The sequence below is a fragment of the Heptranchias perlo genome, chromosome 8 (genome assembly GCF_035084215.1).
Source record: "Heptranchias perlo isolate sHepPer1 chromosome 8, sHepPer1.hap1, whole genome shotgun sequence".
Classification (NCBI taxonomy): domain Eukaryota; kingdom Metazoa; phylum Chordata; class Chondrichthyes; order Hexanchiformes; family Hexanchidae; genus Heptranchias; species Heptranchias perlo.
Window position 1 is genome coordinate 72,812,188 of NC_090332.1, and position 23,636 is coordinate 72,835,823.

The following is a 23,636-nucleotide window of genomic DNA, read 5'->3' on the forward strand; positions in this document are numbered from 1 at the left end:
ATCCACTGTCATATCCTTGCATTTTTCCTTTTTTTTGCTTTAAATTTCATACTTTTTCCCATGTTGTCATTTTTTGTTTTTGCTTAAACTTAACCAACCCTTCATCAGACTGTCTATTAATAAACGTGGACATCCATCACTATGGTAGGACGGTGAGTATTCAGTACTGCATTTTTCTCTTTCCCTCAAGTTATTATTGGTCTCCATCCGTACACTCCCTTTTTTTGGTCATATGTATAAATCACAACGCTGTGACCACTGGCCTGTTAGTTCAGTCACCGATCTGGTTGGTTAAAGGCACATTCAACTGTGAAACAACATGACCCAGGAGTTGGAGTTAAACCTTCACCTCATTCCACTGAAACCACAGCCAGTCTGAGAAGGGAAAACAAGAAAGAGCTCGTGTTACCTGGTAACTTTGGGTTTAAATAAACCTCCTCTTGGCTTGGGTTTCAGTGACGCCACTGAAAATAAAGAGTTTTTTAAAAGTTTGATTTTATTTTTTTTAAATTTTGAAGTGAGAAAATAATTGGATAAGAGGAATAAGAGATGGAGTTGAGAATAGTTGAAAGCTAAGTAGTGCAGTGTGGACCAGCAGTGAAGAGATCCTCTTTGTTATTGAAAGACAAACGCTGGGGGAAAATGCGAATATGAACAAGAGGTGTCCCACATTGGTCATCTCCCATATCCCAGAGGCTCCTTCTGATGACAAACAGAATCCTGGATCGGGATGTCGACCAGTGAACCTGTGGGACGGGCTGTCTGTCGCTCACCTCGACCTTAGGAGAGCCTCTCTGACTGACTCCAGAAGCAACCTGGTGACATTGGTCCGGGGAGCCCCGCGGAAGGAAGAGGAGGATTCAGAGAATGACACTGATGACCCACAGATGAAACCGACCAAGATCACCGGGGCTATCCCCTACATGAGCAAGCCAATGGCTGTCATCTGCCTGGTACTGAACATCATAGTCCCTGGTACAGGTATATCTGTTTAAACAGAAATCAAAAAGTATTGCTTTATTGAAGGTTTGTTTTTCAACTGTGCGCCTTTATCTTAAATAATAAACTGCTTATTAAAGGGGCATTGCGTTCATGAAAAATGTGTTTTTGGCAAATTTTTTAAAAAGCCTTTCTTCGCCAACTTTCCCCGCTCATCCCCTCCTGAAAGTGTGGATTCCTCGATGAGGTCTAGATCCACAGGTCCTGGATGTTCTTGGCAACTCGCCCAGATGCCCATTCGGGTGTGAACCCGGGCAAGTGAGCGGTGGCAAGCTATTCGACCACATAGTGCATCACAGTCAAGCCCACGTCTGATTACCACCACTCACCCATTTTCAGCATGGGTCACCTTACCATTCCACCTGAGATCAACTAGGTCTGCACAGGTCGAGGATTAAGACTGAGTTAACCAGCTGACCCATTGGGCAAACCCCAGCAAACTTATTTGCCAGAGGGAAAAGAGCTTTGTGTCATTTTCAACAGGTAAAATCAGAGGCAAATGATGTAATAATGAGGTATTGCCACAGTTTACCGTACATTGTGTCATGTGTTTGTAAAGAATTTTTCTTTTAAAAAGTTGGTCAAACATGAAAAGAATAGTCCTTGATTAAAAAAGGAAAAAGAAAGACTTGCATTTATATTGCACCTTTCACGATCTCAGGACGTCCCAAAGCAATTTACAGCTGATGAAGTACTTTTGAAGTGTAGTCACTGTTGTAATGTAGGAAACATGGCAGCCAATTTGCGCACAGCAAGGTCCCATAAACAGCAATGAGATAATGACCAGACAATCTGTTTAAGTGATGTTGGTTGAGCGATAGATATTAACCAGGGCGAACTACCCAGCTCTTCTTCGAATAGAACCATGGGATCTTTTACGTCCACCTGATAGGGCCTCGGTTTAACATCTCACCTGAAAGACGGCACCTCCGTCGGTGCTGCACTCCCTCAGTATTGCACTGAGAGTGTCAGCCTGGATTACGTGTTCAAGTCTCTGGAGTAGGACAAACCCACAACCTTCAGACTCAGAGGCAAGAGTGCTACCACTGAGTCACAGCCAAAACTTTCGGAGATGTCAAGTGGTGTTTGATTGGATCCTTTCTGGGGATTGGGGTGGGAAAGTGAAATGAAGCCAGCTGCAGGATAGCATCTTTTTAAAATAACATTTTTAATGTTGGAGTTGCTATTTTTCTGCCCCATTATGATCTGAAAGTGAGTTCTCCTGGGAACAGAGGTGCAGGAAGGCGACAAGTAGGCTGAAATCATGCAGGGGGAGCCACACAAATGTTTTAATTGTTGCTGGTGAAATGACGTCTCTTGTTTATGGAGTCCAAGGTCCAGTGTGTGCCACATGAGTGGTTTAATAATGTTGATGCTGAGGTGAACTTGGAAGACTGTACCACATGATAGGCATCCAAATGTCAAGACAGATTTCATGTTTAGTTCCAACTATGAAAGAAGGAAAGAACTTGCATTTATATAGCACCTTTCATGACCTCAAGACATCCCAAAGTGTTTTACAGGCAACAAAGTACTTTTGATGAGTAGTCACTTTTGCAATGTAGGAAATGCGGCAGCCAATTTGTGCATACTAAGGTCCCTCAAACAGCAATGCGATAATGACCAGATAATCTGTTTTAGTGATGTTGGTTGAGGGATAAATATTGGCCACTACACCAGGGAGAACTCCCCTGCTCTTCTTCAAAATAGTGCCATGGGATCTTTAACATCCACCTGAGAGGACAATTGGGGTGCCGGTTTAACATCTCATCCTAACGATGGCACCTCCAACAGTGCAGCACTCCCTCAGTACTGCACTGGAGGGTCAAACCTAGATTTTGCGCTCAAGTCTCTGGAGTGGGGCTTGAATCCACAATCTTCTGATTTCAGTGGCAACAGTGCTGTCACTTAGGCTGACATCGTGATTGGTTAGTTCTCCAGCACCATTTTCAACATGTAAACTCATTGGGCCCTAGAGTGGCGAATACAATACCCATGAGGACTGTTAGAAAAACAGGCTTAGGCTAAAATTGTTATGAAGGAGAACACTATTGGCTAAAGCAATACAGAAATAATAGCACAGCAGGAAGTAATAAGGAAACTCATAGGCAAACTAATTATAGCACGGCACATCTGCAAAGGCAATCTTTCAGCATGGCGATTTCTTTTTGTTAGAAATTGATTTCCAAAAGCTGTACATTGAAGTGGCGTAAAGTATAAGTAGTTCGCGGCACACCAATAATGCAATCGCCCAATATTTCACCAGAGGGCACTGTTGTCACTATTGAAGGATTCATTCAAGCTGTGCACAGGTCAAATGAAATGGAATACGGTCATTTAATAAATTATTATTCATGACCCTTTCTGTTTTGAGAAAACTTAAAAAAAACCTTTTATTTTAATAAATTTTTAACTGTTTTTTGGTAATATTTTACATTTGTTTGGCCAACGATGGTGTGGACTTGGACTGGGATCATCCTGCGTAACACATGTAAGGCAGCCGCTGAGCTGCTCCATTATCCTCAGTTTCTGCTCAGGCATTGTGATTTTTTTTCTCCCAAGGAGATTCCTTTCCTATTCCCCAGTCAGCCTCCGCAATTTTGGACTTCCCTGTTCTTTTTCCTCTTTAGGGGCAGTGTCAACCGTAGCTCAGTGGTAGCACTCTTGCCTCCAACTCAGAAGGCTGTGGGTTCAAGTCTCATTCCAGATACTTAAGCATAAAATCTAGGCTGATATTCCCAGTGTAGTATCTGAGGAAGTGTTGGAGGTGCTGTCTTTTGGATGAGACATTAAACCAAGGCCCTGTCTACCCTCTCAAGTGGACATAAAAGATACCAAGGCACTATTTCAAAGAAGAGCAGGGGAGTTCTCCCATTGTCCTGCCCAATATTTATCCCTCAACCAACATCACTAAATCAGATTATCTGGTCATTATCTCATTGCTGCTTGTGGGTCTTTGCTGTGTGCAAATTGGCTGCCACCTTTTCTACAACAGTGACTACACTTCAAAAGCACTTCATTGGCTGTAAAGCACTTTGGGACTCCTCAGGTTGTGAAAGTTGCTATATAAATGCAAGTTCTTTCTTTCTTCCCATTAGACAACGAATTCTTAGCCAGAAGTAGTAGCCTATGCGATTTTATTCTACTGCCATGTCCATACCATCTCTTTTGCAGTATTATTGTTGCCCAGTGTACTGCAGTGTTTGACATGGACTAAATGTCTTGTTTATTCAATCAGTACTTGTGTTTTGCGTAGGTGGGGACTAATGTTAGATTCCGTGAATTTGTGCCAATGAGGCACATTTGAACTTGATACTAACAAGAGCGAAACTAATTGTTAAATTTTTACAATGTCCTTACTATGGAAAGGACAGAGCTGTGGAAATCCCATAGTGCTCTGCCATGAAGTGTTAAGGCCTGAGTTTGTGCCTCCATGACCACTGCCCCATTCAAGAGAAGGAAATTGAAGAGATAGTCACAAGAACATAGGAATTGCGAGATGAAAAAAGGCCAAGGTCCATCTAATTCGCCTTCCATCATCCTGGCAATCGCATGATACAACGATAATGGAGTGTTGACTAATCATAGCAATCAATCTCTATCATTTAGTCTACAACACATCCAGATATGACACGAGTGGTGGAGGGCTTTGGGAACCACAGGTCCAAAGTCACTTGTTCCTCCCAAGCCTGCTTAACATATGTCATGTTATTTTCTGAAAGAAATCTATCTAATTTGCATTTGAATGTATCAATACTAACTGCTTCCACTATCTCCCTAGGGAGCCTGTCCCATAGATTGACCACTTGTTCACTGAAATATTGTTTCCACAGATTAGTTTTGAATTTACTCCCCTTCAAGTGCAGGCTGTGTCCTCTGGTTCTATTGTTCTGAACAAGTCATACCCGATTTGCTCCTGACCAACTCTGAGCACCTGGTTTCTGAGTAACAGAAAGAATGGAGAAAGGAGAATGGGGAAAGAATGAGAGCAGCTCACCTAGGAGCAGGTCGCCTGCTTACCCCGTATTGTAGTGATGTTTTGTGGTGTGAAGGGACCAAACGGAAGTAATTGTACAATATCTGTCTCTCTAGCTATCTAATTTTTTATCTATCACACTTCAAATCTCTGTGTCACATTTCAAAATAAGTGTAAAGGAACAAAGGAGCCAGAATGTCTGTAGTCTCTTAATTGACACCTCTATATGAACTTGGTGTTTAATTCAACCACAATTAGACATTGTAGCCTTAAAGGGATACACACCTGCATTTTAGTAGTAGAATGATACATTGTGTTTTAAATAGTATAATATTCCTGTGACTTACCAAAAATAGCGCTATGGAAAATTGACTATTAACATATTAAAAAGGGTACATCAGATGTCACACTCCAGATGTCACACTCCACTGTATTTTGTTGCACGTGTGAAACAATATTAAAAAAAGGAAAAAATAACGCCAGTTCTGGCCAGAAGCCAAACTAACATCACACTCTAGATGTCACACTTTGATACAGATGCAAAACAATCTTAAAATGCTGGGTTATTTTGAGCTACAACCTGAAACTAACAAGCACATTGCAATCTGCAAAGTTTCCAAGCCAAACAACAACTAAACTTTGATTGATTTAAGCCTGTGTTTTACTTAATGGCAATTACACTTTGTGCCCTGAAAGGCATATAGCTCCATCTTAGAACCACAGAAACATACAGCACAGAAAGAGGCCATTCAACCCATCATGCCTGTGCTGGCTCTTTGAAAGAACTATCCAATTAGACCCACTCACATGGTCTTTCCCCATAGCCCTGCAATTTTTTTCTTTTCAAGTATATATCCAATTCCCTTTTGAAAGTTACTATTAAATCTGCTTCCACTACCCTTTCAGGTAGCGCAATCCAGATCATAACAACTCGCTGCATAAATTTTTTTTGCCTTAGCTTCCCTCTGGTTCTTTTCCCAATTATCTTAGTTGTCTTACCCTGGCATGCCAGGATAAACACAGCCCCATCATTGCAGCTAAACATCCAAAATCATACTACAATTTGCAGATTATCAGTGAGCAACACCATGGGTAGATCAGTCAGCAATTGAAAAATAAAATGAAATATTTTCTGCACTTGCTTAGCCCTGCAAATTTTTCCTTTTCAAGTAACTGAATTACGAGTAATTTGGGGTTTTCAGTATGGTGATTGCTACTTAGCAATGTGCAACAGGCCTGCTCTTAACAAGTGCTAACAATCTTGCATTCCAGAATTGGACCACAAGATGATTAGCCTGAACTAATACCAGGCCTTATTCTCCACAGATTACAATATCTCTATCTTTTGCATACACAGTGCGTGCAGCCTCTTATCAGCCATGGATGAAGGACAGACTAACACTAATCAATCTGATCTTCATTGGCATTTGTTCCTGAATTCCATTCAGAAGCCATGATGAAAAGATTAAATGGTGCAGTCATTTTCCTTTTTTGTTTTTGATGGTTAGGTGTTACCAAAGATTTCAATCTTATTCTCTGTCTAAAAAGGGATTTTACTGCATGATGTAAATTTTTAGACCCAGCAACCAGCTCAAAAGGGTGAGGTTTGGTTAATGGCAGCGATTCCCACAAATTGGCTCCAAGTCCATTTGCGACCCTTCCCCCATTCTTCATCGGTAGAGCTTGTTGAAGTTGCTGATTCATGCACAAATAAAAAGAAATAGCGGTAAATGCTGGCAATCTGAAATAAAAAGGTGGCAATGCTACTATGTGCAAAGTATTTCCCAGCAAGTGAAAGGGCTTATTAAACCAGAACTGTTCAATTGAACGATTGGCCATATGTTTTTTTTTAGCAGAATAAAACATTGTACATTATATGATGAGACACTTATGTCATAAAACAGTTGACTTACTGTGAGCAATAGATATATATATATTTATTTTATATTTAGAATGTCTGAATGAACTTCCTGTATTTGCCATTATAAATTCCTATGTCCACAATTATAAGGGGAACTGACTATGTAAACTTGTCACACACAATCATACTCTCCTGCCAGGGGAGGTGCTGCTGTGCCTCACTGCCAAAGAGGTGTAATTACCATGTGACAAATTTACACAAGCAGATTCCATTACAAATGCGGACATAGGGATTTATAATGGAAATATATGAAAAAATAAGGAGAGTTTAACTTTACAATGGGACTGAATTACATCTGTTCGTCCTGGTTCAATTATCTCCACTAGTCAACTTTCCAAGGTGTTGCATGTGATAAGTCAGAGAATATGATCTGTCTCTTATCTGTCTCTGTTGTTTTCCTTTTTGTTGTTGTTTTTCTCTCTGTAACTCCTCTCACTTCTGTCTTTCTCTCTTTCTTGTCTCTTCTTCTCTGTCTTTTTCTTGTCGTCTTTCCTTTCAGGTGAAGGTGGTGGGTACCATAGTATAGTGAGATGGGGAAAAGAGCCACCAACACCCGTGGGCTACATTTAGGGTGGGGCTTGTGGGAAAAGCGTGACCCTCAGCAGCTCCCTTCCCGTCCGCCCCCAAACACTCATGTTTCCTCCAACCGCTCACTCTCTTGCATTCCCCATCTCCTTCCCACCACCTACTGCCCATTATACAACCCCCTCAATCCATCACTATCCCTACCTCCTCCCTTTTGAACTACCTACTCAACCCATTTCTCCCTTGCTCTGCAGTCACTCCACTTACCCTTAACCCTCCATCCACTCTTAACTTCACCCCCATTCCCATTTACTCCCCCGAAGAGTTGGTGACAAGAGACCAAAGACAAAAAACCTAAATTCTGTGAAAAATATAACAACATTCTTTTGATGCTTAGCGATCACACTTGCCCCTGACAAAGTAAAAAAAAAGCTGATACTAAACGAGAGAGATAAAAACAGGAAATGCTGCAAATATAGAGCAGGTCCAACCTCATTTGTAAAGAGAAAAGTCAGGTTAACATTTCAGGTAGAGAAACCTCTATCAGAAATGTAATTATGACAGACCTGCTATGAATTTCCAGCAAAATTTGGGTTTATTTCAGATTTCCAGTATTTGCTGTTTCTTTTTTGCTTTTTGTTTTCACTGAAAGAGGTCACAGCAGGTGTTGTGACTGTTCTGCAGTCCCAAAGCCCCCTTGTAATTGAGACGGTAATACTTAGATTGGTGTATGTGTGTGGTGTCTAAATGAATTGGTGCAGTTTTCATTTCCTACATTTGCTTAGTGTTTGAAGAAAGATTGGGTGGGAGGAAGGGGCAGGATGGTGGGGGGCGGGGAGCGGGTGGAAGAGCTTAGCAATATGCTCTGAGCTCTGCACCTGTTCCTGCTGCTGTGCGTTTCTGTAACTGGCAGATCAGTGCTGTCCACTGGGATAGAAAGGATGCTAAGGTACTTGAGCTGCCAGTGGAAGAATCTGCAATTCACAAGAAAGATTGACTCTCCAAGCACGAGAAATAAGCATATGATCACACGAAAATGACGGGCAGGAAAAGACCAGCTGGTCCATCAAGCCTGCCCCACACTCATGATGCCTGGAGCATCGCAACTAGACAGTTCCTACCACCCAGCCATGCAATCTCCTGGGAGAGGCAAAAAAATAGGAAAAAACACAGGGAAAAAAAAACCTCTGGAAAATTCCCCTCCGACCCTGTCAGGTGATCAAAACCAGTCCAGGAGATCACATTGATCATGCATTCAATAACTGTTAATCCACTTACCGTCCAAATGATGTGATCTCTGCCCCAGTCAAGAACCAGTCCAGCTCCCTCTTGAAGGCGTGCAGAGTCAGCACCAGCTGGCAAGGCATTCCAGAAGTTCATTATTCTCTGGGAAAAGAAGAATCGCCTAACAGCTAACCTATTCCCACTTTTGCGAAGTTTACATGCATGTCGCCTGGTTCTCCCTAATCTGCCAAACTGGAATAATCTTATCATTGGCACACAATCTAGCCTTTTCATTATTTTATATGCCTAAGAAAAGATAGCAGTGAAAAAAACACAACCCTGAAAGGAAAAGAATGGTGTGAGAGTATGATGTGAAACAGTATAACGGAGATTAGCAGTGGGTAATAGATACATGTGCCACTGACATGCATAGCAGGAATGGAATTCCCTGCAGTGCCCATTTGGTATAATGTAACACGTGCAGATTAGCAGTTTAAATGACTTTACAGAGTATGGGTGCCTTGTCCTCTATATGCTCCTGTGTATGGTACTACCACACACACACACTTTACTTTCAGTTAGGGGAAGAGATAGAAAAGCAGCAACTTAGAAAAGTAAAACAATATAACTGCACCTTTAATGTAGCAGAACGTCCCGGGGTCGCTTCACAGGAGGGGAGGGAATGGACATCATGCAGTAAAAATTATTTTGTGGAGTTGCATTATGATAGATCTGTGAGGGTTCCTGTTAGGCTAAACAAATCACTGCTCAGGACTGTGGGTAGTGAGTACCTTTGGTATTTGACCAGGAAGATTCCCAGACCATCAGTGTTGAGTCAGTTGATCTCAGTCATCTTCCCTAACTCTTTCTTAAGTGGTAGCACTCTTGCCTCTGAGTCAGAAAGTTGTGGATTCAAGTCCTACTCCAGAGACTTGAGCACATAATCTAGGCTGAGACTCCCAGTGCAGTACTGAGGGAATGCTGCACAGTCGGAGGTGCCGTCTATCGGAAGAGAAGTTAAACTGTGGCCCCATCTGTCCTCTGAGGTGGACATAAAAGATCCCATGACACCATTTCGAAGAAGAGCAGGGGAGTTCTCTCTGGTGTCCTGGCCAATATTTATCCCTCAACCAACATCACTAAAAACAGATGATCAGGTCATTATCATATTGCTGTTTGTGGGACCTTGCTGTGCGCAAGTTGGCTGCCGCATTTCCTACATTATTAGTGACTACACTTCAAAAGTACTTTATTGGCAGTAAAGCGTTTGGGATGTCCTGAGGTCATGAAAGGTACTATATAAATGCAAGTTCTTTCTTTTCCTTCTTTATAGCATCAGGAGCAGGGCCAATGGTTGATTTTTCATCCCAGGAGCACTGAGACCATCAGGTTAATGTGAATGGGAGAAAATTGGCAGAAAAATGGGGAAACCAAAATGTACCAAGTTCCTTCACAGGTAGGGTTTGGACCCAAGCAAGAGTAAGGAGGAAGTAGGGGACAGGGCTGTAGGTACGGTCAAATAGGCGGGTTTTAAAGAGATTTCTTAAGGTGGGAGAACTGTAGCAAGGCAGAGGAGTTTAGGGAGAGAATTCCAGAGTATGGTGGCCACGTGGCAGAAGGCTCTGCCCCCATTGATAAAAGCAAAGGGAGGGGGTCATGCATATCAGACCAGGGTTGGAAGAAGAGAGAGTGCGAGCAGAGACACAGGGCTGGAGGTGGTTGCAGAGGTAGGGTGGAATCATAGAGGGATTTATCAAGCAGGACCAGGGTTTTGAAGTTGATGTGCTGAGGGTTGGGGAGTCAATGGCAGGCAGCGAGGGCAGGAATGATGGGTGAGTGGGACAGTGTGGGGTAAAATGTTGGCAGCAGAGCTCTGGACGATATTGGAGATGTTGGATAGGGAGGAGCTCGGGAGGTTAGCAAAAAGGGTGTTTGAGAAATCAAGCCTGGAGGTGGCAAAGCTGTAAATGAGGGTTTCAGCGTAAGTTGGGGTAAGATAGGAATGGAGGGACTTCTGAGGTGGACTTGGAGATGGACTGGGAATAGGGTTTGAAGGTCAGTTCAGGGTTGAACAGGACAATTCTGCATCTAATAAACAGCATGGTCATCACTTTCTCCCTGACCCTGCATCTCACTCTCTTCCTTCCCCCTCTAAATATCTCCAGAAACATGGCTTCTCAATGAGTTTCTGAGTGAGTTATGATCAGTTTCAAGAGTGAAGATATTTATTGTCGCCTACTCCTAGAAGGGAAGCTAGATAAGTACATGAGGGAAAAAGGAACAGAAGGATATGTTGATAGGGCGAGATGAAGTAAATAGAATGGGAGGGGGCTCATGTGGAGCATAAGCACTGGCATAGACAGGTTGGGATGAAAGGCCTATTTCTGTGCTGTAAATTATATGTAAAACTATGTAGTGATGCAAAATCCTCTACTTACAATACAGTAATTACATTACAACAGTGACTACACTTCAAAAGTACTTCATTGGCTGTAAAGCACTTTGGGAAGTCCTGAGGTCGTGAAAGGCACTATATAAATGCAAGTCTTTCTTTCTTTTAGATGGTTTTAGCTGTAGTCATTTATGTAAAGTGTAACATTCTAAAATAAGAAAACCTAATATATGTGAAATTTTTTAAAGTACGGTGGAATAGACTACATTTTACAGGTATGAACTTGCCTGTTGGCTGGGGAATACTGGTGTATTGTATGACAAATAAAGTGAAAGCGTGATTCAATAGTCTCTCTCTGCATATCTAAAATACTGCTAAATGTTGACCTTCCAAGTGGTGTCATTTTTCAGGTACCATTCTGTCGGGGTTTACACTTCTGTGCTGTTCTGAACCAGCGACTCCCACTGGCCGCAAGAGCAGTGATGAGATGTTGGCCCTTGTCTGCCTGAATGTTTGGGTGGGAATCTCGCAGCTTTTCACTGTCCCCTTCCTCCTGGTGGGCTGGCTATGGAGCATAACCTGGGGTGTGATGATGATCAACTTATCCTGTAAGTACTTTCCCTGTAAGTAATTCACCCTTACAAGTGATGTATTTTATTAAGCTTCTCTCTTCTCCTGAAGGTGCTGATTCCTGCTGGGCTATGATCCATAAGCACTGGCCACCTTAGGTGCTTTATGTGTGAGCCTATACGGGCTATTTTAATACCAGGGCGTCATTCCAAGGCGCAGTAATTGGTGTGCCAACACACTGTGCCGGTGGACATCCTAGAAAATTATTTTTTCTTCTTAATTTTCTCCCCGGTAGCACTCTCGCCTCTGAGTCAGAAGATTGTGGGTTCAGGACATAAAAGAACCCACGGCACTATTTCGAAGAACAGCAGGAAAGTTTTCCTCCTTTTCCTGGCCAATATTAATTCCTCAGTGAACACCTAAAAACAGAATGAGGTAGAAATTGCTCGGAGCGGCGAACCAACACTGTTCGTGGCTCCATAGATTTATACTAACCTACTAAATTACCGCGGTCTTTTCTTCGGGCACTTCCTCGAATAAGAAGTGGAGAAGAGCCCAACAACAGTTCAAGCGAAGCTAGGTCCCTGGGAGAAGTGAGAGGAGCACGCTCTCCCCTCGACCAATTTTTGACAAGCTGCGTAACTCTCTGCAGGCTTCTAAGGTGAAAACCAGGAAGTGAAAGGTACAACATTAAAATCTTTGTAAAAACAATTACAGACAGCAAAAAAAGAGAGGGTAAGAAATAATTGAATTAAATAAAAGAGACAGAAGGGAAAAGTAAAAAAAATGTAAAAAAAAAAATTTAATGACCACGAACTACTAAAATAAGGAGTAATGAGACTCCACATTTTTAAAAGTTAGTTTTTAGTTGTTTGGCAATCATTAAGACTTACTGCGCTATTAAAACTTAGTTTAGACCTGGTATTTTTAAGCGTACCTGTTTTATGGTGTAATTACTTACTTTCCAGCTGGGCAGATAAGCAAGTTTGTGCTTTTTCAATGATTTTCCTGATTGCAGCATGTGATAGCCCTTTAATTCGAAGGCGTCATATTGCCAGCAAACCAGCAGCACCAAGTTCTGGATTTCCACATTTCACTGCACATGTGCGAATGCTGGAACTTGTTCCTCCATTTCGCCACTAACATCGGGGGTGAGCGCTGTTGAGCTCACCGTTGTTTCACAAGCAATTTCTGCCTCATTATCTTGTCATTGTCAAATTGCTGTTTGTGGGATCTTGTTGTGTGCAAATTGTCTGCTGCGTTTCCTACATTACAACAGTGACTACAATTCAAAAGTACTTCATTGGCTGTAAAGCGCTTTGGGATATCCTGAGGTTGTGAAAGGAACTATATAAATGCAAGTTCTTCCTTTCTTTTTCAATATGTCATGTGTGACCATTGTTTAAGTATGAGCGTATAAATTGGTTAGGCTATTCAACTGCTGGGGTTGTCCTCATAACTGAGCCCCGAAGTGCCTCCAGGCAGCAACCACAGGCATGTACTTTCCAGCAGGGGCACTGGCTAATTAGTTCCCAAACCTGTCTCAGGGGCACTGAGGCCAACTGTAGCACACTCCAACTGTTGTCCTGGCTGGGAATCAGTTAACGCAGCACAGAACAGGATTGAACATGAAACCTTCTTGTTCTATGTGGCTGAGCACCACACCAGGTGTCGCTGGGACCAGAGAACTCTCAGAGACAGCACCTTTAGGAGAGGCACGGAAGAAGACTGGGGAGGGGGTGGAAACAACGCACAACAGGCTCTCTTCAGTAAAATGGATTGATGTGTCGCAAGGCCAAGTCTAGTGAGATGAAGCTCATAACCAGAGCGTGACTGTAGCTTCATATCATGTAGAATTGCAGTTGTAAATAGGGTACGACATGGCTTGGGTTCACTATGGGAGATATAGTAATTATGTAGGAATTGTGTCCAGGGGCCACAAATTTCTTGTTTCCTGAAACCGTTGTCTCACAAGTAAAGCACGTATTTTTTGATCTCATATTTTGTGTGGAAACTCTTAATCATAGAATCATACAGCACAGAATGAGGTCATTCAGCCCATTGTGCCTGTGCCAGTTTGGAAATTATCCAATTAGTCCCACTCCCTTGTTCTTTCCCCTTGCAAATGTTTCCTTTTCAAATATATATCCAATTCCCATTTGAAAGTTACCAAGTGCATTCCAGATCATCATAACTCACTGCATAAAAAAAAACTCCTCACCTCCCCGCTGGTTCATTTGCCAATTATCTTGAATCTGTGTCCTCTGGCTACCGACCCTTCTACCAGTGGAAACAGTTTCTCCCTATCTACTCTATGAAAACCCTTCAGAATTTTGAACAACTCTATTAAATCTCCCCTTAACTTTCTCTGCTTTAAGGAGAACAATCCCAGCTTCTCTAGACTCTTCACATAACTGAAGTCCCTCATCCCTGGTACCATTCTAGTAAATCTCCTCTGCATCCTCTCCAAGGCCTTGATACCCTTGAGGGTTGAAACTTTCTCTGCAAGCTACTTCCTGTGCACTGGTTAACATGTTTGTGTCAAAATCTTCAGTGGACTCTTTCAGCCTCCCAAATATGCTATTTTCAGGACACTTGCAATCGATTGTGTTTGTCTGGTATATAAAATCCGGTCTCATGTAAATGAAATGGAATGGAAATTGAGTGTTAGCCACTGGAACAATATCATGTTCTACTACAGGTGACAGGGATGGGTCTGTGCAAGGTCAGTAAACAGCTAAGGACACACACTACGGATTGTAAAAAACGAGAACACGCTGTGAACCTGGTTTTAATTTCTACCGTGTCACACTAGCCTGGAAATCCCGCAAAGTCTGTTGGGGGTTGGGGGTTGGGAGGAGAGTGGGCAGAAGTGCGAGAGGCGGGATTTCTGCCTACAGCTTTGCCTGGTAGTCGATCCTGTCCCAAGTCTCAGGGATGGGTGTCAATTGGGCGCTGAAGAGCTTGGAAGTTGAAGCAGCTCCCTGCTGCTCTGATAGGGGCACCTTTGGCCCAATTCAGGGCTAAGAAAAGTGGGCAATCATTATTTTTTTGCTACTTCCCTCAGGGAACAGAAGGGCATCTCATCAGAGAGGCATTTTATCTCTATGGCTCAAAATGCGAGCTACGAATGAGGAGAATAACTGGACGGAATATCCAGGGTAACCCAAGAACAGCCCAAGATATGCCTCTAGAGTGGATGTAATGGGGGCAGACCTAAGTAGCACCCTGCCCCACGCCAAGTTAATGGGCAATATACAAAGGGCAGGAACCCAGAGCATCTAATTTAGGCAGCTCTGCTGCCCTGTGCGACAGTACTGCTCCCCCTCCTCCTGCAAACAGGAATTTCTATCCTGTTCTAGAATCCTGTCAGTAGAAAATAAACTGACTTGCTTTGTCCAACAGTTTTCTTTTGAATTCTCTCTCCTTTCCTCTCCTGAAACTGCTGATTCTCTTGGCTACAGATCAACAGGCGTCTGCAGCCTTGCACTAAATTGCCCAAGTGGCCAACCTTCATGTCCAAGTCTGGATAGCGCGTGTTAGCAGGCTATTCTAGCACGGGGTGGGGGGGGGGGGGGGGGCATTGCAGCTGAGCCCAATCCTGCCCTTGGCTGACATCCACACATCAGTGGATGAGGAGAATTGTTTTTATGCAGCGAGTAGTTATGATCTGGAATGCACTGCCTGAAAGGGTGGTGGAAGCAGATTCAGTAGTAACTTTCAACAGTGAATTGGATATATACGTGAAAAGGACAAATTTGCAGGGCTATGGAGAAAGAGCAGGAGACTGGGACTAATTGGATAGCTCTTTCAAATTGCTGGCACAGGTACGATGGGCCAAATGACTTCCTTCTGTGTCAGAACAGGCTCGAGGGGCTAAATGGCTGACTCCTGTTCCTATGTATGATTCTATAATTCCACCTGCATTAGTGTGATGCTGAGCCAAACAGACCATGGAGATACAAGCTCAGTCCCTGGTCTGTGTTGAGTTAACTGATCTCAGTCCAGAAGGCTAGGGCCACCACAATTAGCCTCACTGTGCTCTGGGCTAGGCAGGTAAATAATGGGATAGAATGTCCAATCCTGATCACTATCTGGTGACTCTATGTTGGAAAAGGCGTGTGTGTTGATGCTAGGTCAAGGCAGGTCAGGTTCGGCTCTGATGTCTCCTGTGATTAAGAGCCTGCCAACATTCTGCCTAAGCTATGGACACAAAGAATGACCATTTGGGCTATATACCAGAAGGCAGCTGGTGCAGAATGTAACCGGTCTGGCCTCCGTCTAATTTAAATATTCAACTTGTGGCGCTCAATGCTAAGAGATGGATAAGAACAGAAAATGCAAACACAGTCTGATCTCAACAGATGCTGATTCTGCATCGGAGCAACTAAAATCATAAAATCGTGCCCAACATCCTTCACTTCAAGGAACTATCCTAATGCTCTGGTTTCTCTTCTCTAAAGGGTGTGGAATGTTACAATTTAATAGTTTCCTGCATAATCTATGCGGAAGACCTGTCCTAATTCAGCAATCTCTTCTCTGACTCAAAACGTTTATGCAATGTCAATGACCTTACATGCAACTAATCTACTTTCCTAAGATTCGGTTCCTTATTTGGTTCTCATCTCCTGCAGAATGCACCAGATACTGTTTGTGCATGTGTGAATGAGTGTGTGTGTGTGTGTATGTGTGTGAATGTTTGTGCGCGTGTGCCTGTTTTCCGGAGACTGATAGCTATGTTTTCTTGATTTTTTTCCCTTTTTCCACCTACTGCAACCTTTCCTGTCTTTTCACTAGCTAAGTTTATCCCCCCTCTCCCCCCCACCACTTCAGTCATTCCATGTCAGCTCTTACAGCTACAAAATTAGCTCCTTGTTTCAAGAAGTGAGGGGGTGGGGCCTGGGCACAAACAAAAGGATTTCCGTTTTCTCCAGCATGCTGCTAATCCTTTTCCCGTAAGCACAAACTAGTGAAAGTCAAAGCCACATTAAGATCTTTAATAGAATAGGACAATGACTTGAAGTTGTTTGAATATCTATTCAGTATAATTGTTCCATCGACGTGCCACACTCAATCTGGACATTTTCTATCAACTGTTTACTATGAAGATGAGTGTGAAATCTCTGTAAGTATCAGAACTCATCTAGCAGCTGTGAGTCCCTCCATGGTTGAACAGTCAGTGTTGGCAGGCTATTCTATTGCAGAGGGCAACACAGCTCAGTCCAATCCTGTCCTCACCCAACATCCGCACCCATACACTTTCCATCAGATGTTACTGGACAGCTATCGGAAATAGGAAAGCCTGGGTGACTTAAAAGAAAATATGCCCAGTATTAACTCTTCCGTCACAAAGGTGCATGGAAGGTGAACAATTGCCATCGGTGGTTGTGTCACAGCAAGAATGATCGAATTTTCCCCCCCCACGTTTTCCTTTCCTCTAATGAAAGCAGTGACTTGTGCACTGGCAACCGTCCAGTATCTTACATACATGACCATTCAGATTCTAGATGAGTGAGCAAGCTGTTCGTCCATGAGGGGACAACATCCTAAACATTCACTCCCTTCACCATCGGCGCACCGTGGCTGCAGTGTGTACCATCTACAGGATGCACTGCAGCAACTCGCCAAGGCTTCTTCGGCAGCACCTCCCAAACCCGCGACCTCTACCACCTAGTAGGACAAGGGCAGCAGGCACATGGGAACAACACCACCTGCACGTTCCCCTCCAAGTCACACACCATCCTGACTTGGAAATATATCGCCATTCCTTCATCGTCGCTGGGTCAAAATCCTGGAACTCCCTACCTAACAGCATTGCGGGAGAACCTTCACCACACGGACTGCAGCGGATCACCACCACCTTTTCAAGGGCAATTAGGGCTGGGCAATAAATGCTGGCCTTGCCAGCGACGCCCACATCCCATGAACGAATAAGAAAAAAGAACCTGACTAAACCTAAACCTGTCCTCACCCGAGATCCGCATATGTTCAGTTTTCAACAGGAACCACTGAATAGTCATCAGGAAAAGCTGGCTGATTTTTTTCCCCCTTCCTTAGCTTAGGGATGCTGAGACCAATTATAATGCCCCCCATTGTTCTCCCACGGACATCAGGTACCTCAGCACAGATCAGCAATCACACCCGGTACCTTCCTTGGCTGTATGGCTCATAACTACACTACAGAAAGCATCTAACTGCTTTTATATTGTTTTAATTCGGATTCCTGGAGACCAGCATAGGAACAGGAGTAGGCCATTCAGCCCCTCAAGCTTGTTCCGCCAGTCAATGAGATCATGGCTGATCTGGACCTCAACTCCATTTACCCGCTTTGGTTCCGTAACCCTTAACAACCTTGCCTAACAAAAATCTATCAATCTCAGTTTTGAAATTTTCAACTGACCTCCACCCTCAACAGCTTTTTGAGGGAAGAGGGTTCCAGATTTCTACTACTCTTTGTGTGAAGAAGTGCTTCCTGTCATCACCCCTGAATGGCCTAGCTCTAATTTTAAGATTATGCCCCCTTGTTCTGGACTCTCCCAACAGAGGAAATAGTTTCTCTCTATCTACCCTATCAATTCCTTGAGTCATCTTAAACACCTTAATTAGATCACCCCTTAATCTTCTAAGCATCTGTGACTCAACTCCTGGCATTTACAATGCTCAATCCAGTTCCATTATCCTGGTGTCAGATGCGTAGACCTATGAAAAAACTAAACGTACAACTCTGCTGCCGGGTTAAGCAAACCAGATATAGCAGTGTAAATGTCAGGAGTCGGATCTAGAATCTAAATTAAAACAAGGCCAACATAAAAGCAGCTTTATTTGGTCCTATCAGCCAGTTTGGCAGAGATTGCCCAATCTCACTACAGGTAGGACCCCTTACAATCAGCTGTGAGTGGAGTCTTTCATCACATCAGCCTAAACTGGATTCAAACCCAGACCTCATGAAGTGAATGTGCAAGGTGTCATTGTTTGCTAACCCACTATGACACCTCATCACTCTCCACTTTTAGTTTTGTCTCAGACATTAGGTGTCATATGCAGACAGGATGAACCTTCTAAAGATTAGAATACACATGATGCAAAAGATGACTTTGCACATGTGCAACACATGCATACAGGAGGCACAGACTTGGGAGAAATTTAAACAGGGTTTTCCTCCACCAAGCAGGTCTCAGTCTTGAACTTCTTTCAGAAAATAACATTTTGGGATGCAGTATATGAGTAATTTGAGACATGACATATGGTAAGTGTTTGGGAGGACTTTGGACCTTTGGTTCCCAAAGCTCTCCACTACTGGGAGTTTTCCTTGTAAACTAATTGACAGAGATTAATTGCTATGATTAGTCAACAACTCCATTATTGTTGTATAATGTGACTACCGGGATGCAAATTAGATGGAATTTGGTCTTTTTCATCAAGCAATTCCTATGTTGCTTTGAATGCTGGTTAGAAAACTAGTTAAAACAGGAAATAAAAGGGAGCCATAAATAAAAACTTTTCAAGCTGTAAAGATGTTACAATCGTCATTTAAGAATCCCACTTGGAGGTCCCTATTATACATAATCTATATATAAATTATTTGGATCATTTTGAAGGACAAATAGGGAGAAGATTCCAGAGGATTTGGATCTTTTAGAAAACTGGGCCAGTGGATAGCAAGTGCAGTTCAATGTAGAAAAATGTTCAATAATTGGTTCAAGGCCAGGGAATATGTGCTGAATGGAACAATCATGCGGTACGCTGATCAGGAAAGAGTTTTGGGAGTTATCGTTGGAAAGTAATTGAAACCATGAGCCCAATGTATGACTGAGGTATGAGGAAACAAACAAGATATTGGGATGCATTAGAAGACATATTGATTATAAGTCAAAAGAAGTGATACTGTTACTGTATGAGGCCCTATTCGGAGTATTGTATTGGTCACTATGTCATTGAAAGGATAACACGAGTCTTAAAAGGGTGCAGCGTAGCATAATCGAGGCTCCAATTTAAGTTATGAAGAAAGATCAAGGAAATTAGCCTGGTTTCTGTTGGAAAAGAGGAAACTTTGAGGTGACCTAATAGAAGCTTTGAAAATTATGACAAAGACCGATATAGTTGATCCAAAACAAATTGCTCACATTGACAAAAAGTTCAAATGCTAGGACAGAATTTTATAAATTAGGAGAAAATAAGGAGTTCATATAGAACAGGTTCACACTAAAAGTAATAGCCTTATGCCATATTACCAGACAAGGCCAGAGAAGTATATAGTATAAATGGGGACAAGATACATTTCTGGAGAAAGAGGGGATAAGGGGATAAAGGGATATGGTGAAATGGTGGGGTTGAAATCAGTCAGGAAAGGCAGTGTTTGTTTAGCCAAGTGAGCTTCTCGGTTTCTAAAATTTAATATGTTCTCAAATACCAGGACCTGTGTTACCAACAACAACAACTTGCATTTATATAGCGCCTTTAATGTAGTAAAATGTCCCAAGGCACTTCACAGAAGTGTTATCAAACAAAATTTGACACCGAGCCATATAAGGAGGTATTAGGACAGCTTGGTCAAAGAGGTAGATTTTAAGGAGCGTCTTAAAGGACGAGAGAGAGGTAGAGAGGTTTAGGGAAGGATTTCCAGAGCGTAGGGCCTAGGCAGCGGAAGGCATGGCCGCCAATGGTGGAGTGATTAAAATCGGGGATATGCAAGGGGTAAGAATTGGAGGAGCGCAGAGATCTTGGAGGGTTGTAGGGCTAGAGGAGATTACAGAGATAGGGAGGGGCGAAACCATGGAGGGATTTGAAAACAAAGATGAGAATTTTAAAATCGAGGCATTCCCAGTACAGGAGCCAATGTAAGTCAACGGGCACAGGGGTGATGGGAGAGCGGGACTTGGCGCCAGTTAGGATGCGGGCAGCAGAGTTTTGGACGAACTCAAGTTTATGGAGGGTGGAAGATGGGAGGCCAGCCAGGAGAGTATTGGAATAGTCCAGTCTATAGGTAACAAAGGCATGGATGAGGGTTTCAGCAGTAGATGAGCTGAGGCAGGGGCGGAGACGGGCGATGTTACGGAGTGGGAAGCAGTCAGTCTTGGTGATGGAGCGGATAATGTGGTCAGAAGCTCATCTCAGGTTCAAATAGGACGCCAAGGTTGGGTCTGGTTCAGCCTCAGACAGTGGCCAGGGAGAGGTACAGAGTCGGTGGCTAGGGAACGGAGTTTGTGGCGGGGACCAAAGACAACGGCTTCCGTCTTCCCAATATTTAATTGGAGGAAATTTTTGCTCATCCAGTACTGGATATCGGACAACGTGACAAATTACACTGGAGGGATCGAGAGAGGTGGTTGTGAGGTAGAGCTGGGTGTCATCAGCGTATACATGGAATCTGACGTTGTTTTCAGATGACGTCGCCAAGGGGCAACATGTAGATGAGAAATATGAGGGGGCTAAGGATAGATCCTTGGGGGACTTCAGAAGTAATAGTGCGGGAGCAGGAAGAGAAGCCATTGCAGGTAATTCTCTGGCTACGAGTGGATAGGTAAGAATATGAAACCAGGTGGGCGCAGTCCCACCCAGCTGATTATCTGATTGATAACATTGAGACCGAGTGTATGTGGGTGGGTGAAAAGAACAACCTTTCACGACCTCAGGATGTCTCAAAGTGCTTTACAGCCAATGAAGTGATTTTGAAGTGTAGTCACTGTTGTAAAGTGGGAAATGTGGCAGCCATTTTTGTGCACAGCAAGATCCCACAAACAGTAATGAAATAAATGACCAGATAATCTGTTTTTTTTGTTGAGAGATAACTATTGGCCAGGTATTGGGAGAGCTCCCCTGCTCTTATTCAAAATAGTGCCGTGGGATCTTTTACGACACCATCCAGGGGGCAGACGGGGGCCTCGGTTTAATGTCTCATCCGAAAGACAGGATGGTGGGGTTGCATACATGGTGTATTTAGAAATTAACAATGAAGCAGCCATATACGGTACAATAACTGATATATGTGAACTGTCACCATATACTGAAAGTCCTGACCTTGCTCCTATCCAGTGATTCACTGATCAAATAGGAAGAAGTGTGGCGTTGTGGGGAATGGTAAACAGGCATTTTGTCAGCACTTTGACAGGCGAGGACAAGCTTCTCATCACAGCTGAAAAATGCTTGAACTGTTGTAAATGAGGCAGCTGGCCTGAATCATCCATAGCAAGTATGCTATATGTTGCTCCTCTTCGCAGCATTTAGAAATTATAAGAGACGCACAAGCACAATTGGTTGCTGAATTATGTAAAGCCACTCACTTAATACTTCTGCACATCTTTTCCTTTTGTACATGCTGATTACTATGAAGTAGGATGGAATGGACGATTTCTCCACTTTCTGTCCTGTGATGCTAGCAATCATTTCTTGTACAGCTTTAGCATGCACCAGCTGCACTGTAGAATACTCGCTGTACTATTCTGAAAACCTGTCTAAAATCCGAAAGAGCATCCATTCTGCACCAGTATAGTGTTGCCATATCTCTTACCATTTATTCTCATGTGCTCTCTAAATGAAATTGACCAACAAAATAGTTAATAATGCTCAATGTGACATCAGATTTGGGCTTTGGACTTACACCAACTGGACACTGGACTTGGGATTCTTAACATTCATCTCAAAGACCTTCCTTCACCCATCTAGCTGGGCTGCATTGGTTCCATGCAGTGAAATACATAATGGCTTAGTTTATACAGTTCAAAATTGGAGCCCTGAAACAGGGTTGAGGCAAGTAAAAGTTTTAAAACCCAAACCATACAGGCCAATGTGATATCTTACACAGCAACTACTGGAGGTATTTATTCAGTGCAGCAAGAAGGCTAATGACAGACCTAAGTCTGTTCTAATCTTTATCATTTTGTCACACTGAAATTTTCAACAGGTTTAAGAATCAATTAGTACAATAGGCCATGCTCTTCTGAGGTTAAGTTTGAGGCACGTTCTTAGAGCAATGTAGAAAGAGCTTAGCTCTGCACTGGACCTATCTTAGACTTGATGCTGACACCAGCTTCCAAGAACAGAAAATTATTTAATTGCCTGGCAATTATCTCCTTCCCCCTGATGAGTATCAAATTTAAAATCCAAAAGCATTTTAATGCCATTTTAGACTTTGCATTTCGCTAAATTGAAATGTCTGACAAATTTTGCATAATAATTTTTTTTTCTGCTGCAGGTGAACAGAGGAATGCTGGAGAAGCACAGGCTGTTACCATGGAGATGAAAACTGAATCTGTATTCTTTCCTTCTTGGATAAATGACACTGTAAAATGAGATTAATTGGGCTTTTATTCAGTATTTGACCTGCAAAAAGCATTGTAGAGATCAAGATAAACCTACTCACCCTCAGTAATTATTATACGTTATGGCTCCACGGCTTGCATCGACAACTCCATTTATTGGATGGTGCAATAGATCACACAAAAATGGACATTTCAAGTTCACAGTACAAAATATCTTTTGATGCAGAAGTATCTTTTTAGAATACTAATGCATTGCATTTCATTATAGATCTGTAGTTGAAAATGTATCCAGGTAAATTGGTATCTTATTTTGCCACTGATGGATAATGTCTTTATTTTTCCAATATTAGTATTCTTGCTTTTCCATTTTTTGAGTTTTTCATTTATGTTTCCTAGTCTCTTAATTTGCTACAGCACAACAACAACTTGCATTTATAGGGTGCCTTTAACATAGTAAAACATCCCAAGGCGCTTCACAGTGTCCTCGGTCCAACCGTCTTCAGCTGCTTCATCAATGACCATCAACCATCATAAGGTCAGAAATGGGGATGTTCGCTGATGATTGCACATTGTTCAGTTTCCATTCGCAACCCCTCAAATAACGAAGCAGTCCGAGCCCGCATGCAGCAAGACCTGGACAACATTCAGGCTTGGGCTGATAAGTGACAAGCAACATTCGCGCCAGATAAGTGCCAGGCAATGACCATCTCCAACAAGAGAGAGTCTAACCACCTCCCCATGACATTCAACGGCATTACCATCGCCGAATTC

The 23,636-nt window shown here is 42.8% G+C and overlaps 1 protein-coding gene across 3 annotated transcripts; it reads left to right on the forward strand.

Annotated features, from left to right (window-relative positions):
- The first annotated feature begins 293 nt into the window (after positions 1-293).
- On the forward strand, positions 294-23,231 carry stum (stum, mechanosensory transduction mediator homolog). 3 transcript variants are annotated; one of them, XM_067988372.1, is made up of 3 exons: positions 294-975; positions 11,448-11,660; positions 22,799-23,231. In XM_067988372.1, exons 1-3 carry the CDS (start codon positions 651-653, stop codon positions 22,894-22,896), a joined length of 636 nt encoding a protein of 211 aa, XP_067844473.1. In that variant the 5' UTR covers positions 294-650; the 3' UTR covers positions 22,897-23,231. The 3 variants fall into 3 exon arrangements, with proteins under 3 accessions (XP_067844473.1, XP_067844472.1, XP_067844474.1); XM_067988371.1 differs by having other exon boundaries at positions 297-981; XM_067988373.1 differs by having other exon boundaries at positions 302-981; positions 11,448-11,645.
- The last annotated feature ends 405 nt before the right edge of the window (positions 23,232-23,636 follow it).

Bases quoted from the DNA above. Each gene is read 5' to 3' on its own strand.
- stum (XM_067988371.1), top strand. From the start codon at position 651: ATGAACAAGAGGTGTCCCACATTGGTCATCTCCCATATCCCAGAGGCT. The intron at 982-11,447 runs GTATATCTGTTT...GTCATTTTTCAG, and splicing joins CATCATAGTCCCTGGTACAG to GTACCATTCTGTCGGGGTTT. The intron at 11,661-22,798 runs GTAAGTAATTCA...TTTCTGCTGCAG, and splicing joins ATCCTGTAAGTACTTTCCCT to GTGAACAGAGGAATGCTGGA.